The sequence below is a fragment of the Macaca mulatta genome, chromosome 5 (assembly GCF_049350105.2).
Source record: "Macaca mulatta isolate MMU2019108-1 chromosome 5, T2T-MMU8v2.0, whole genome shotgun sequence".
NCBI classification, from domain to species: Eukaryota; Metazoa; Chordata; class Mammalia; order Primates; family Cercopithecidae; genus Macaca; species Macaca mulatta.
In genome coordinates this window covers 175,292,520-175,305,200 of record NC_133410.1, presented here as the reverse complement: position 1 = coordinate 175,305,200, position 12,681 = coordinate 175,292,520, and the positions used below count along the sequence as shown (strand labels likewise).

Genomic DNA, 12,681 nt, shown 5'->3' with positions numbered 1-12,681 from the left:
ACTGTAGGTGCATACTACCACAACTGGCTTAATTTCTTATTCTTTATAAAGACATGGGGTGATCCTCCCACCTTGCCTCACAAAGTGCTGGGATTAATGGCTTGAGCCACCACAGTGGGCTTGAAACCTATACTTTCACTAATTATGTAATCTCCCAGTCAATCTCTCAGAATCTAAGTAATAGCCAGTATCAAGTATGTGACTCAGCTAGGTTGCAATAACTGCCTCTGGTATACATGTACATGCTGGCACATATAAATGCTTGCACAGAGAATGTTTTCCTATTGCATTTTACCTAGCTTGGGAATGTTTATAAAATATTAATAACAATTATTTTGCTTGTATTATACTGTTTCTCAATGTTTTCGTTCTTTCCATATAAATAAAAAATAACTTAGATTGAGATAGATCAATATATGCATATAAAACTATTAAATGAATTATATTAAAAACCTCAATCAACTCTCTAGAGAAAGATTTTTGTTCATTTAATTATTTCTGTGTTTTGTTTGCTTGCATTTATTATTGGTCTGTGTGTTAACTATTCAAAATTTACAAAATGTTTCTGAGTTTTAGAATTCTGACATTTAATAATTACAAACATGTTTGTAATATTCATATTTTCCACAGTTGAAAATGTTTTCTCAAAGTCCCTCAGTCTTTGTATTTCTGCCTAAAGGAATTATTTTAGATCATTACTTTTAATACAATTATTTACTTATTTTTTATTTCCTTGATAATTTTCTATGCCTTTAAGTGAATTTTCTTATGTTAATGTATTCCATAAGTCATGACATCTGCATGTAGCAGCAGATTTTTAGGTGGTTATATTACTCTCTTCTTACAATTAAAGAGTTATCTCTTCTCTTTCTAACATTATTTTCATGATAACATGTAGGATATTGTTTTTTTCCTTAGATTAGTCCTTGAGTGAGTGTTGTTAAGTATTTTCCTTCCTAGATCCCTTTCTTAAGCTGTAGCTGCCAGCTAATAATGATAAATTTGTACTGTTTGGGTTGCATTCACTACCTGTAATCTCACTTAGTTTTTAGCATCCAAAGTTGTCAATGTTATCTAAGAAGATGATGAGTTAATGGAATATTTGCTTCCAATCCATATTTTAAAATAATTTTGAAAATGTCCTTTGAATCCCAGCAGAAAATGTTTTTGTTGTTGTTGTTTGTTTGTTTGTTTGTTTTGAGATGGAATCTCACTCTGTCACCAGGCTGGAGTGCAGTGGCACAATCTCAGCTGACTGCAACCTCCACTTCCCTGGTTCAAGCGATTCTCCTGCCTCTGCCTCCCCAGTAGCTGGGATTACAGGCAGGCGCCACCACACCCAGCTAATTTCTGTATTTTTAGTAGAGAGGGGGTTTCACCATGTTGCCCAGGATGGTCTCAATCTCTTGACCTCATGATCCGCCCTCCTTGGCCTCCCAAAGTGCTGGGATTACAGGCATGAGCCACCTCGCCCAGCCCAGAAAATGTTTTTTATCTCCTTCCTCCTCTCCTTCTGTCCCTCTGTCAAACTTCTCTCCATCACAAAGTACTATTACTGGTTTAACTCCTTTTAGATTTTCAAATTTTACCTCATGTGTTTCATCCTTTATTGAGCATTCCTGACACTCTGCACTGTTTTCTTTTTTCTCTGTTCTTAAAGTACCTGCTCTACCACTTGTCACTTTGGGTTTGTTGTTGTTGTTTGAGTGCACATTTATATCTGTTCCATATTGTTTTCTTCATGCATGTGCTCCACCCTTTACAGTGTTTGGCATATACTTCGCACTTAATTCATTTAATCAGTTTTACAAAATATTTTTAAATTCGTACTATTTGCCAAGCATTGCCCGGGCCATTCAGGATTCCAACAGTGAATAAACAGACCTTTTTCACTTCATGGGTCACCCTCTGAGTCTGCCTTCCTGATTTCTTCTCACCTGTTTGATATCTAAATGTTTGTAGTCCCAAAGACTTCATACTTTTTCTTCTAGCTGTAATCATTACCTTTAAGATGTTGTTCAGTATCCCATTTAGAAAATCAGCTATATACAGATGATCTTCAAATTTATACTTGTAGCTTTGATTCCCAGAATCTTACATTTAACTTTGTGTTCCAATTGTCTCTTGAAAGTTCAACAGGCATTTCAGACTTAACATACCCAAAGCCAGATACCCCACACAAACTCACTCTTCTGCTGTCTTTCTCAACTCAGTAAATGTCGAGTCCATTATATCAGTGGATCAGGTCAATCACCTGAAGCCATCCTTGAGAAAAAGAAGCAGAGAGGAAGATGGGTGATTTCTAGGTAAAAATTGCATCTTTACTGTGACCTATGTGAGTGAGCAGACCACTCATGCTCTGACCCCATCACCTGCCACCTTCTCCTCATCCATTCTACTCCAGTCACGCTGGTTCATTTTTTTCCTGCAGCGACATTAATCATGCTCTGACCATAGATCCGTTACTCTTCCCCTTCCTTCTACCTGGAATGCCCTTCCCTCATTCCCCCGCATTAGTCATAATCTCACTTTCTTTGTATTTCTGCTCAAATTTAGAGACATTGTGGTAGGAAGAATTCTAGATGTTCCTCCCAAGATTCCTGACTCTTCGTTATTCAGCCACACAGTAGTCTAGTTACTGCTATGATGTGAAGGTATTTGCAAATGTAAGCAAGTCGCACTTAAAACTATTAACATATCCAAAAGGAAAATCTAAAAGAGTAAAGACAGCAAAGGTGGCAACAGAATTTATGAAGAGGGTTTCTTTGGAAAGAGCTATGCTATGATTCCACCATTCCTATAAGGACGGATGAGGGTGATTATAACTTCAAATTTCAAAAGAAATTTTCAACAGATATTTCAACAGAACCACTCAGAGAGCTTTATATGTGTTCCCAGACAAGCAGACTGTGGCCTGAATTTCACCAGAAAAATCTAAAAGTCAGAGGTAGGCATGATCTGCTTACGTATTTCGTGTCAAAGCAAAGTTGTTGCTGCTTTGAAATTAACGGTCTGGGGAAGAAATACAGTAATATTTACTGTGGACCAGACTTGAATGCCACGGGTGAGAACAAATGTACATTCTACCCAAGACGACTCTTGGGAACACAGAGTAAACTGCAGTGGAAACGTGGATCATAGATACCCAGGGACAAAGAGGCGGTAGCTGGAGAAAAAATTCACATTTGACAAGACATATGCTTGTATGTTTACTCTTCAGACCCCTGGAAGACCAAAAAAGGGATCTAGGAGTATAAAAATAGATGAAGCCTTTAAAACCTGATAGGCCCATACAGCACACAGTGTTCCTAAGACAGTTATCAATTTGGTAAGAAACTCCCTGTCCACTCTTATGTATCTTTCATTCATCCACATAAAAACTGGAGGTGGTCATAAAAAAGATGGAGGAGGAGAGTTAGAAGTAAAAGCAGAGAAGGATTAAGGAAACATCATTTTCTCCTTACCTGACTTTGCACCAGCAAAATATCCAGCTACAGAAAGGAAGAATCACATTTGGAATCGTGATTATTATATAACATTAGACATTTTGCAATGCCAATTATCTTACATTTGTACCTTACAAGGACGATACAACTTTTTGTTACTGAAAGCTGAGATGAACAAATTGTGGGACCTCCTGAGTTTTCTTCCAGAGATAGGAGAAAACCTTTACCAATAAACACATATTTACAGAGTATAAGAGGAAAAAAAAAGGGTGGTTTTAGATTATATCCTGTAAGCCTTATTTGTTCAATATATGCATATATGTGCATTGTGTGATCAATATACTAGTTAATATAAAATGTGTGTGTGTGCCTGTGGTTATATACATGTAATGTGAAGCTCAAATGAGGTAGGTGGATTAGAGATAAAGATTGTGAGCTATTGGAATGTTAGCTGAAACAGTGTAATTGAATCAGCACCCGTAAAGAGTTGATGTAGACTAGAAAAAAATCAGCTGAGAAATGAACACTGAGAATGGCAATATTTAAGAACTAAGAAGTAAAAGAATATAGGAAGAAGACTGAAAAAGTGAATACATACGAGAATAGAATGTTGTAAAATGTCTTAAAAATTAAGTATTATCTTCTTATACAATCCCTGGTATAAATTTTTCAACACAATGTGATCTAGCTTTAAACTCTAGAATCCTGGTATTGATTGCCAAACAACATCTAAGTTAAAAAAAAAAATAAAGTTACTTTTATTACACTGCAAAATAAAGTATCAGTTTTTTCACACCTTTTTTAGAGTGTCATAACAAAATTAAAATTTTAGCTTAAATATTGAACATCTTTATCATAATTACTTGACTTTTGCAACACAGATAACTTACAAAGGTTTTGCTTAAAAAGATTTTCTTTTATTTTCTGGTATGATATTTCTTATAAGATTTGAGAGCTGGTTACCTCCATTTAGAAAAATTATTCCAAAAGTTTGTGAAAATAATCTTAATGAATAGAGGAGATCCTTATAGAAACAATAATTTGAGAAGTAACTTTAATGAAGTCAAGGGATGGCAGAAACCTTAAGATGAAGCTAGGCATGGTGGCTCATGACTGTAGTCCCAGAACTTTGGCAGGACAAGGCAGGCAAATTGCTTGAGGCCAGGAGTTCGAGACCAGCATGGGCAACACAGTGAGACTATCTCTACAAAACACAAAAAACAAAAAATAAAAAATTAGCCAGGCGTGGTGGCATGTGCCTATAGTTTTATCCTTGGGAAGCTGAGGTAGGAAGACCACTTGAGCCCAGGAGGTTGAGGCTGCAATGAGCCATGATTACACCACTACATCCCAGCCTGGGTGACAGAGCAAAACCCTGTCTCAAAAGCAAACAAACAAACAAGAAAGAAACCTCAACATGAGTGCAGTTAGAATCATATGTAGCAATCTGAATTCACTCTAAAAGTAATTTTTGCACAGCTCTACAGTATGTTGTTTCTAAATTATTTAAAAGTTCATTTTAAGTAATATTCAGACTCCTAAAAACTGCTTGTGAATATTCTGTTGTATCAATTTCCCAATAATATCATATTTCATTGTATAAATTTAAATTTTCCACTAGTTTTTTCCTTTCTTCTAATTTGATAGAATAGTAGATTTGATTGTATTAGATGGCTATTAGATAATATTTCATATGTAATTTCTTCACCATTATTATAATTATGTGAATTGTATGTTCCTGGAAATTGGACACAGAGTCTTTTAGGGAAAGTAAAGTTTTCATTGATATACTTACGAGGTCACATTGCAATTCAGACACAATATAGACACATTCAGAATAACATAATAGAAGAAATGAATATGGAATTTCATTCCATATTCCATACAGAATTTCATTCCATATTCCACATGGAATATGGCATTTTTGGAAATACAGCAGATAGCATTGCATACTTTAAACATATATCTTATGTACTTTTTGTTCATTTGACATTCTACTGTATTATTTGTAGTATTTGGTTCACTAGTTCTAAAATCTTAAGTGAAAAAAGTAAAGATCAATAATAAATTATTACTGTTCATGTTTAACTTTCCTCATATAACATTATCTTCATGGTAGTTTAAAGACTGACTATAAAATAAAATGAGATTATTTATAATAATCCATAAATATACTGATTTTGCATGATTTTCTTCAAAATCTTTAGTTTTATGGAATTTATTTTGAGGCAATTTTGACTGAATATTCTTCATTGAAATTTTACCAAGCATGCTAAGAACTATAAAAATATGATCTATATTTAGGTGAAATATAAGTCCTGAAAATATTACCAGAAATAACAGTGGTTATGGGATAAAGAATTTAAAACAGCTAATATAAATAATTTTATGATGTACCATGTAAACATCCTTGACAGTTTAAATACATTGTTAAGTATTGTTTTTGTCAATATAGTGTGAAATGAAAGTATATTTAAACTTACAATAATTTTTTTCACTCTATTTGAGGAAAGCTTATTCCACAATTCACATATCAATATAAAAGAATATTTCTAAATATACGATATGCACAGATATTTAATGACATGACATATTAGAACTCAGAGTTTATCTTTTATATTAAAAATAAGTGAAAGTCATGTAAGTCTGCATGCTTGGTAAAAAGTCAATTTGATGAAATGTAATAGTAATGGTTTGGTGGAGGATGTCTACCTAACTTAGATTTAGGTCATTGGGCTGTGTTCTGCCACTACCTTGCTTTGTTTGTTATTAATATACCTAGGCCTTAATGTACACATCTAGATAATGTGGGGATTCTTCAAAATAATCTATTTACCTTGAAATTCAAAGATAGAGCAAGCTTATATTTTTGTTATAGTTTGAATATCTCAATAAATAAAATTGTGTTACAAGAGTCATCAGGATGATGAAGCAATAAATGCTAAGAAGAATGTTAGCTATTAAATGATTGCAGTATTGTAAATTATATGTATACCTTTCAAATATGATTCTTTTGATGCTACAAATATAAAATGAAACAAATTTTGGGAAAAATTTTCTTATTCTGAACTTTTTAGACAATAGCTACTATTTGGTGACTTTGAGAGCCCTTGACTAGTGCTATCATTTCATCACTATATGATACAATACAAATATATAATATTATATTTATATAATCTACCATACAGTCACTATGTATATTATATATAGCATTGTATACATTGTATTATATGATAAATATTTATAAACAAAATCAATAGACATAAAAAGGAAACTGAAGTTCTAACCTAAAATCTCATTCTTGTCACCACAATGAAAATTAGACTTTTAGTTCATTTTCTGGTGTCTAATTTGTCTTATGTAAACATAGTCATTCCAGCCTTTGTGATTAAATATTCCATTATTTTACTCTTAACCAGTCTGTATTTTTATATCTAAAATGGGTCTCTTAGAGGCAGTATAGCATTGAGTTTGATATTTTTGTCTGGTCTGACAGTCTCTACCTTTTTATGTAAGGGTTAGACCATATTAATTTAATAATTGTCAATACAGTTGTGTTTAGAACTTTCATCTTGTTATTATTTTATTTTCTTGCTGTTATTTTTTTTTTCTTTTTCTCTCATCTTGCCTTATTTTCAATTAGACCTATCAGTTTTATATCTTTTCATGATTCACATTTCAGCTCCACAATTGGTTTAGATGGGAGGCAAAAAATTACTTCTCAAAGATGTTCATATTCTAATCTCTGGACCTGTTATATTACATGGCAAATGGAACTAAGATTGCAGATGGAATTAAAGTTATGAATCACCTGACTTTTAAATAAGGAGATTATCCTGGATTATCCAGATAGGGCTTATCTAATCATATACATTCTTAAAAGTGGACATCTTTTCCCACCTGTATTAAAAAAGAAATGAGATGGAAAAGGAAGTGGAAGAAATGGCTTTGAAGATGAGGAGAGAGACCACATGCCTAGAAATATGGATGGTGGCTAGGTGGAAATTGTCCTCCAGTGGTAGCCATCAAGGAAATAGGGGCCCCAATACTCTAACTTCAAAGAACTAAATCTTACCAATAACCCACTGAACAAAGAAACATTCTTTGCCACGGCCCCAAAAAAGGAACTGCAGATACCTTGATTTTAGCGTTTTGAGATCTCTGTTGGACGTTTAGCTTACAGAATTATGAAATAATGAATTAATGTTAAGGTATTAAATTTCATGGTCATCTATTACAGCAACAATAACACACTAACATAGTTAATTAACTATATTTTACTTTTAGGTTTTTGCCCTAGGGTTTACAATGTACATCATTAACTTATCACAATGTACCTTCAAATGCTATTGTAGCACTTCACATATGCTGTAAGAAATTTACCAGAATTCACTTCCCTCCCTACCCCAGCACACACACATTTCGTGCTATTAGTTTCATTCATTTTAATTCTACATATGTTGTACACTCCACAGTACTTTGTTATAGTTTTTGCTCTAAACAACTCATTAGCTTTTAAAGTGATTAAAATGAAGTGAAAAAAGTTTTCTGTTTACCTATATATGTAGCATTTCTTGCCCTCTTCATTTCTAGATGTAGATCCAAATTTCCATGTGGTATTATTACATTATCTGTCAAGAAATTATTTTAACAACCCTTGAAATCTTTCAGCTTTACATTGTGTTTAGAAGATCTTTCTTTTAGCTTAATTTTTGAAAGATGATTTTGCCAGGTATAGCTTTTTTATTTGTTTAAGCACTTTAGAAATATTCCATTGTCTTCTGGGCTTCATAGCCTCTGAAGAGAAGCTTGCTGCCATTCTCATCTTTGTTTCTCTGTATAAAATTTCTCCTGTTTCGGTATTTGTTCTGGCTACTTGTAAAGTTTTTGTTTTTCTTTTTGATGCTGGCTTTCACCAGTTTGTTTATGGTGTGCTTTAGTTTCGTTTTCTTTCTTTCTGCTGCTTGATGTTAATCGTACTTTGTGTATCTGTGCATTTGTAATAGTTTTCAAATGCAAAAAGTTGTAAGTCATTATTTCTTCATATAATTTTCTGAACCCCCACACTTTGATTATTCTTCTGGGACCCCAATATCTTATATGTTAAGGCAAGTGACATAGTCCCACAGTTCAATAAGGCTCATGGTTGGTTTTTCTTTTTCATATTCTTTCTCCTATGTGCTTTATTTTGGATAATGTCTTTCACATGTCTTCAGTTTCAAGGATTTTTTTTCTTCTGCAGTGTCCAATGTGCTTTCAATACCATCCAGCATGGGTTTTGTTTCATTTATTGCATGTTTCATTTCTAGACATTCTAGTTAGAATGTTGCATATAGTCTCCAGACAGAAAACCCTAATTGGCAAATCCCTAGCTCATGCTATTCTGCTCAGTTTCTCTGGGCATTTCCTTCAACCTACAAAACCCTGTAGCACATATCTCATCTACTTCTGCACCCGCCAAACTGAGTCTGCCCTTTCAGAATTGGTTGAATCCCAGAGAAGTTTTTGTCTTTCATGTGTTTGGCTGTACCCAACTCTCTTTCCCCAGTGCTCTTTTCCTGCCAGCCATAAGATAGATAACAGATACCCATTTTGGAATGAGATGGCCATTTCTCTATGCAGACCCTTGTATACTTTGGATCAAGGGCACACTAGAAATCTCACACCAAGTTTGCTTTATTCATGTAATCCTTGAGCATTTGTCAACTTCTGGTAATAAGAGTAGTTTAAACCAATATCTCAAAATATGCTGTTTTAAAAATTTGCTTCAAGATAATAGGGACATAATCTACATTTTTAACCTTACATTTCCAGAACCAAGGTAAATGCTTACACAGTAAATAGGAAATAAGGAATTAATATTTAGTCTTTGTTTGAGTAGGATAACTCTGTTTTGATTCTATAAACAATTTTACAAAGATAATTTAAACAACACACACACAAAAAATAAACACTGCAATTCTTTCTCTAAACTTTTATGAAAATGCCAGAAATACCTCTTTCACCTACGTATTCCCATTTTCTAATATGGTGATTCACAGATAGCATTAAACATCTTCTGAAAAATAATAAAATAAATTCCCAAAAGTTTGTGAAATTGTACATTTTTCAAGCCCCCAAATCACTAATTTAATTTTTAATCCTAAGTATTTATATTTTTATTTCTATCATTTTTATAACTCAAAGTTTAACAAGAAAAAAACTATCAAAATAGATTTTGTATTACTAGAACATAAAATTAGCTACAAAATCTGAGAGAATTGCACTCATGAATCTTTAAACTACTCTTCAAACACTGTTGTTGAAGATTACATCTTTTGATACTCTTTTCATAAGTCCCCATGTCTCCATTACATCCTCTCTTCCATGCAAGTAACTGAGTTATTCATTTACTTTCACTTGTAATGAGTAGGAAAGAGAAAATTAAACAACTAGATGAGCAACATACAAATTAGAGCTCACTGAATCCCTAAAAATAAGAATTGTTAAAAGCAAATTTTTAAAATAGTTCAAAACACTGGCGTTGCAACTGATGCTATTTAGGACACTGAGGTTAGTGAGGTCTGCAGCTTACCAGAGGTTACCCATGTGGAATAGTGTGTAGCTTGAATACAAACCCAGTTCCATCATCTCTCTATACCTGCTCTATCCAGTGCACCATCTGGCCTCCCATAACAACACATTTGCATTTGTAAAATTTCCTTGAGGGAAGCAGGAGACCAAGTAGCTGTGTAAATTACGTGATGACTATTCTTTCTCTGGTCAACAGGTTTATGTGAAATAGCACAGTGACCAACATATAGGGCATTATTAAAGTTATTACTTATTTTGTGTAAAGTATGCTTTTAAGAAATGATTTTCAGTTCTGTGAGTAAATATATATTTTTTTTGTTTATAGGATATTTAAAAATACTATTTACATATATCTAATGAGATGTTTATCATGATATACTGTTTATTTAAAGACATTTGATCAGTAAAGTAATATAAATAATATATAATTATAATGGTAACTGCCATTGAATGAATGACTAATTAGTACAAGATGCTTTCTGGTTAATTAATTCTCACAACTATCCTGAAATGTAGAAACTACTATATCCACTTTAATTTGAAACAAATTCCTCATGATGAATTTAATGCTCTACTTCTCTGACTATTCATTAGATATCCTACACTAGCTACCTGCTATGTTGACTTATTTTGCTTTCTGCTAATGGTGTCTTTCATATTTAACTAATCATTTTCTCCCTTTGCTTTTAGGATTTGATACCAGTATCTTGCCAATTTGCAAGGACTCACTTGGCTGGATGTTTAACAGACTTGATACAAACTATGACCTTCTATTGGACCAGTCAGAGCTCAGAAGCATTTACCTTGATAAGAATGAACAGTGTACCAAGGCATTCTTCAATTCTTGTGACACATACAAGGACAGTTTAATATCTAACAATGAATGGTGCTACTGCTTCCAGAGACAGCAAGGTAAAAGATGAGACCCCTACAGATGCAAATAGTTGACCTGCATGTCAAATTTTACTTATTTTTTATGATAATAAAACAGTACACTATGCTCATTCATTTTATATACGTTTTTGTAATTCAAGTGTTTAATAAAAGAGCAAATAAGCAGCTTGTTGAGCAAACAACTCTGCCAGAGATGCAACACATGCTAAATAAGATGAAAAATAGTAATTAATATTTTATATTAATGCACTGCATTATAGTTTCCATTATGAGCCACCAAGAAGCACATAGAGATATAAGAACATAGATATTAAAAGTAAATTTAAAATCATTAAAATTAATTTGCTATCTGCTTTGCCCACAATGTAAAATAATGAGTTTTTTATCACTATACTGTGGAGTTTTAATGTTCTATTTTGTGATCGTATTAAATGAGTTGAGTGAACCAGAGCATTCACAATAAAGTTATTTTTACTCCTGTGATTTTAAAATGATTTAGTCTTTCAAACTTTTCAAAATAGCTTAGCTTTTATAAAACTCACTAGCAGAAAAAGCATCTCTTAATACTAAGCAGGAGGTCAGGCAAGTGAAAAGTTAGAATGATACCAATTCTTTCTGCATCTTTGTATATTAGGAAATGTAAACATAATGTAAAATTGGAATCACGCTTACGGAATCAATTGATAGTTTATATTAAATATGTATAGGGGAAAAAACAAGAAACTCACATTATTATAAAGTTTTGAGAAACTAAAGAAACAATGGTAAGTGTAATGTTGATGTTAATTTAGGAAAATACCCTGGGAATTAATGTGGTATATCCTGCCTTGTCAATGCTTTTTTAAATTCTTGACACCTAAGAGACAGAACAAGATACTTTACTATATCAATGATTCTTAGTCTTCGATATGGAAAACCAGCACATTATATGGGGTATTTTATTATCTCAATTACTTTTCCATATTTAGTAATAGTTCAGTAATTAGGGGTGAAATGAATATGCATAAATTGATTAGTGGTAAGTCAACAGAAGCTTTAGTTGAGTACAGTAACTTAACTGTTTATGAACCACTCTAAAAAAAAGTTTAAAAAATACATTTACTGTATTAAAATATGTATTACACACACAAACACACATTGTTGGCTATATTACGTATGTGCTTTCAAGTTAAATACTCTTAAAAGCCTACATCCTAGTATTAATGATAAGTGTGCATTTAAATAATTTAAATAATAAAAAGTAGTAAATCCAGCTAAACTGCCAGAAAAATACATGTAGTCATGTACTATTTTCTTATGATGACAAATGTTATTTTAGTTTTTTATTTTTATTTTTTGGTGTTATGATAGCATATTTTTGGTGTCTATACACAAACATTTAAAATATTCTGAATAACGCTGAATGCTTCGTCTACAGAAACAGAAAAATACTTTTATCTGAGAATATTCTTGGGGTTTGTAGCAATATTTGTAGGATTGATTAAAGGTACCCATAGCAAAGTTTTACTTTATTATGTTTCATTTAAAGAGCACCATTCTCCGAAAGTGTTTTGTATAGCCATAAGAAGATTTACACTCTGATTCATTTAGTGTGTAGCAGAAATAGTTTAATAAATGGTACCTAAGCTAGTAAAAGAGCTTATACAACTTCTCTAACACTTAGAATGGTTTGGGTAAACTCTTAGCCAACATTTCATTACTTTAATTGCAAGAAGTTACAAAAGTTCTCAGGGTAACTGAGAAGGCGTGCTAGTGATATGATACAACT

General features: G+C 32.7%; 1 protein-coding gene across 2 annotated transcripts in view; it reads left to right on the top strand.

Moving 5' to 3' along the window:
- Positions 1–12,681, top strand: part of SPOCK3 (SPARC (osteonectin), cwcv and kazal like domains proteoglycan 3) — a 482,003-nt gene that overhangs the window by 453,596 nt on the left and 15,726 nt on the right. For both annotated transcript variants that reach the window (XM_015139470.3, XM_015139471.3), the window contains one exon: positions 10,710–10,931. In XM_015139470.3, the coding sequence (XP_014994956.3) occupies positions 10,710–10,931 (222 nt within the window). The remainder of the gene's footprint in view (positions 1–10,709; positions 10,932–12,681) is intronic.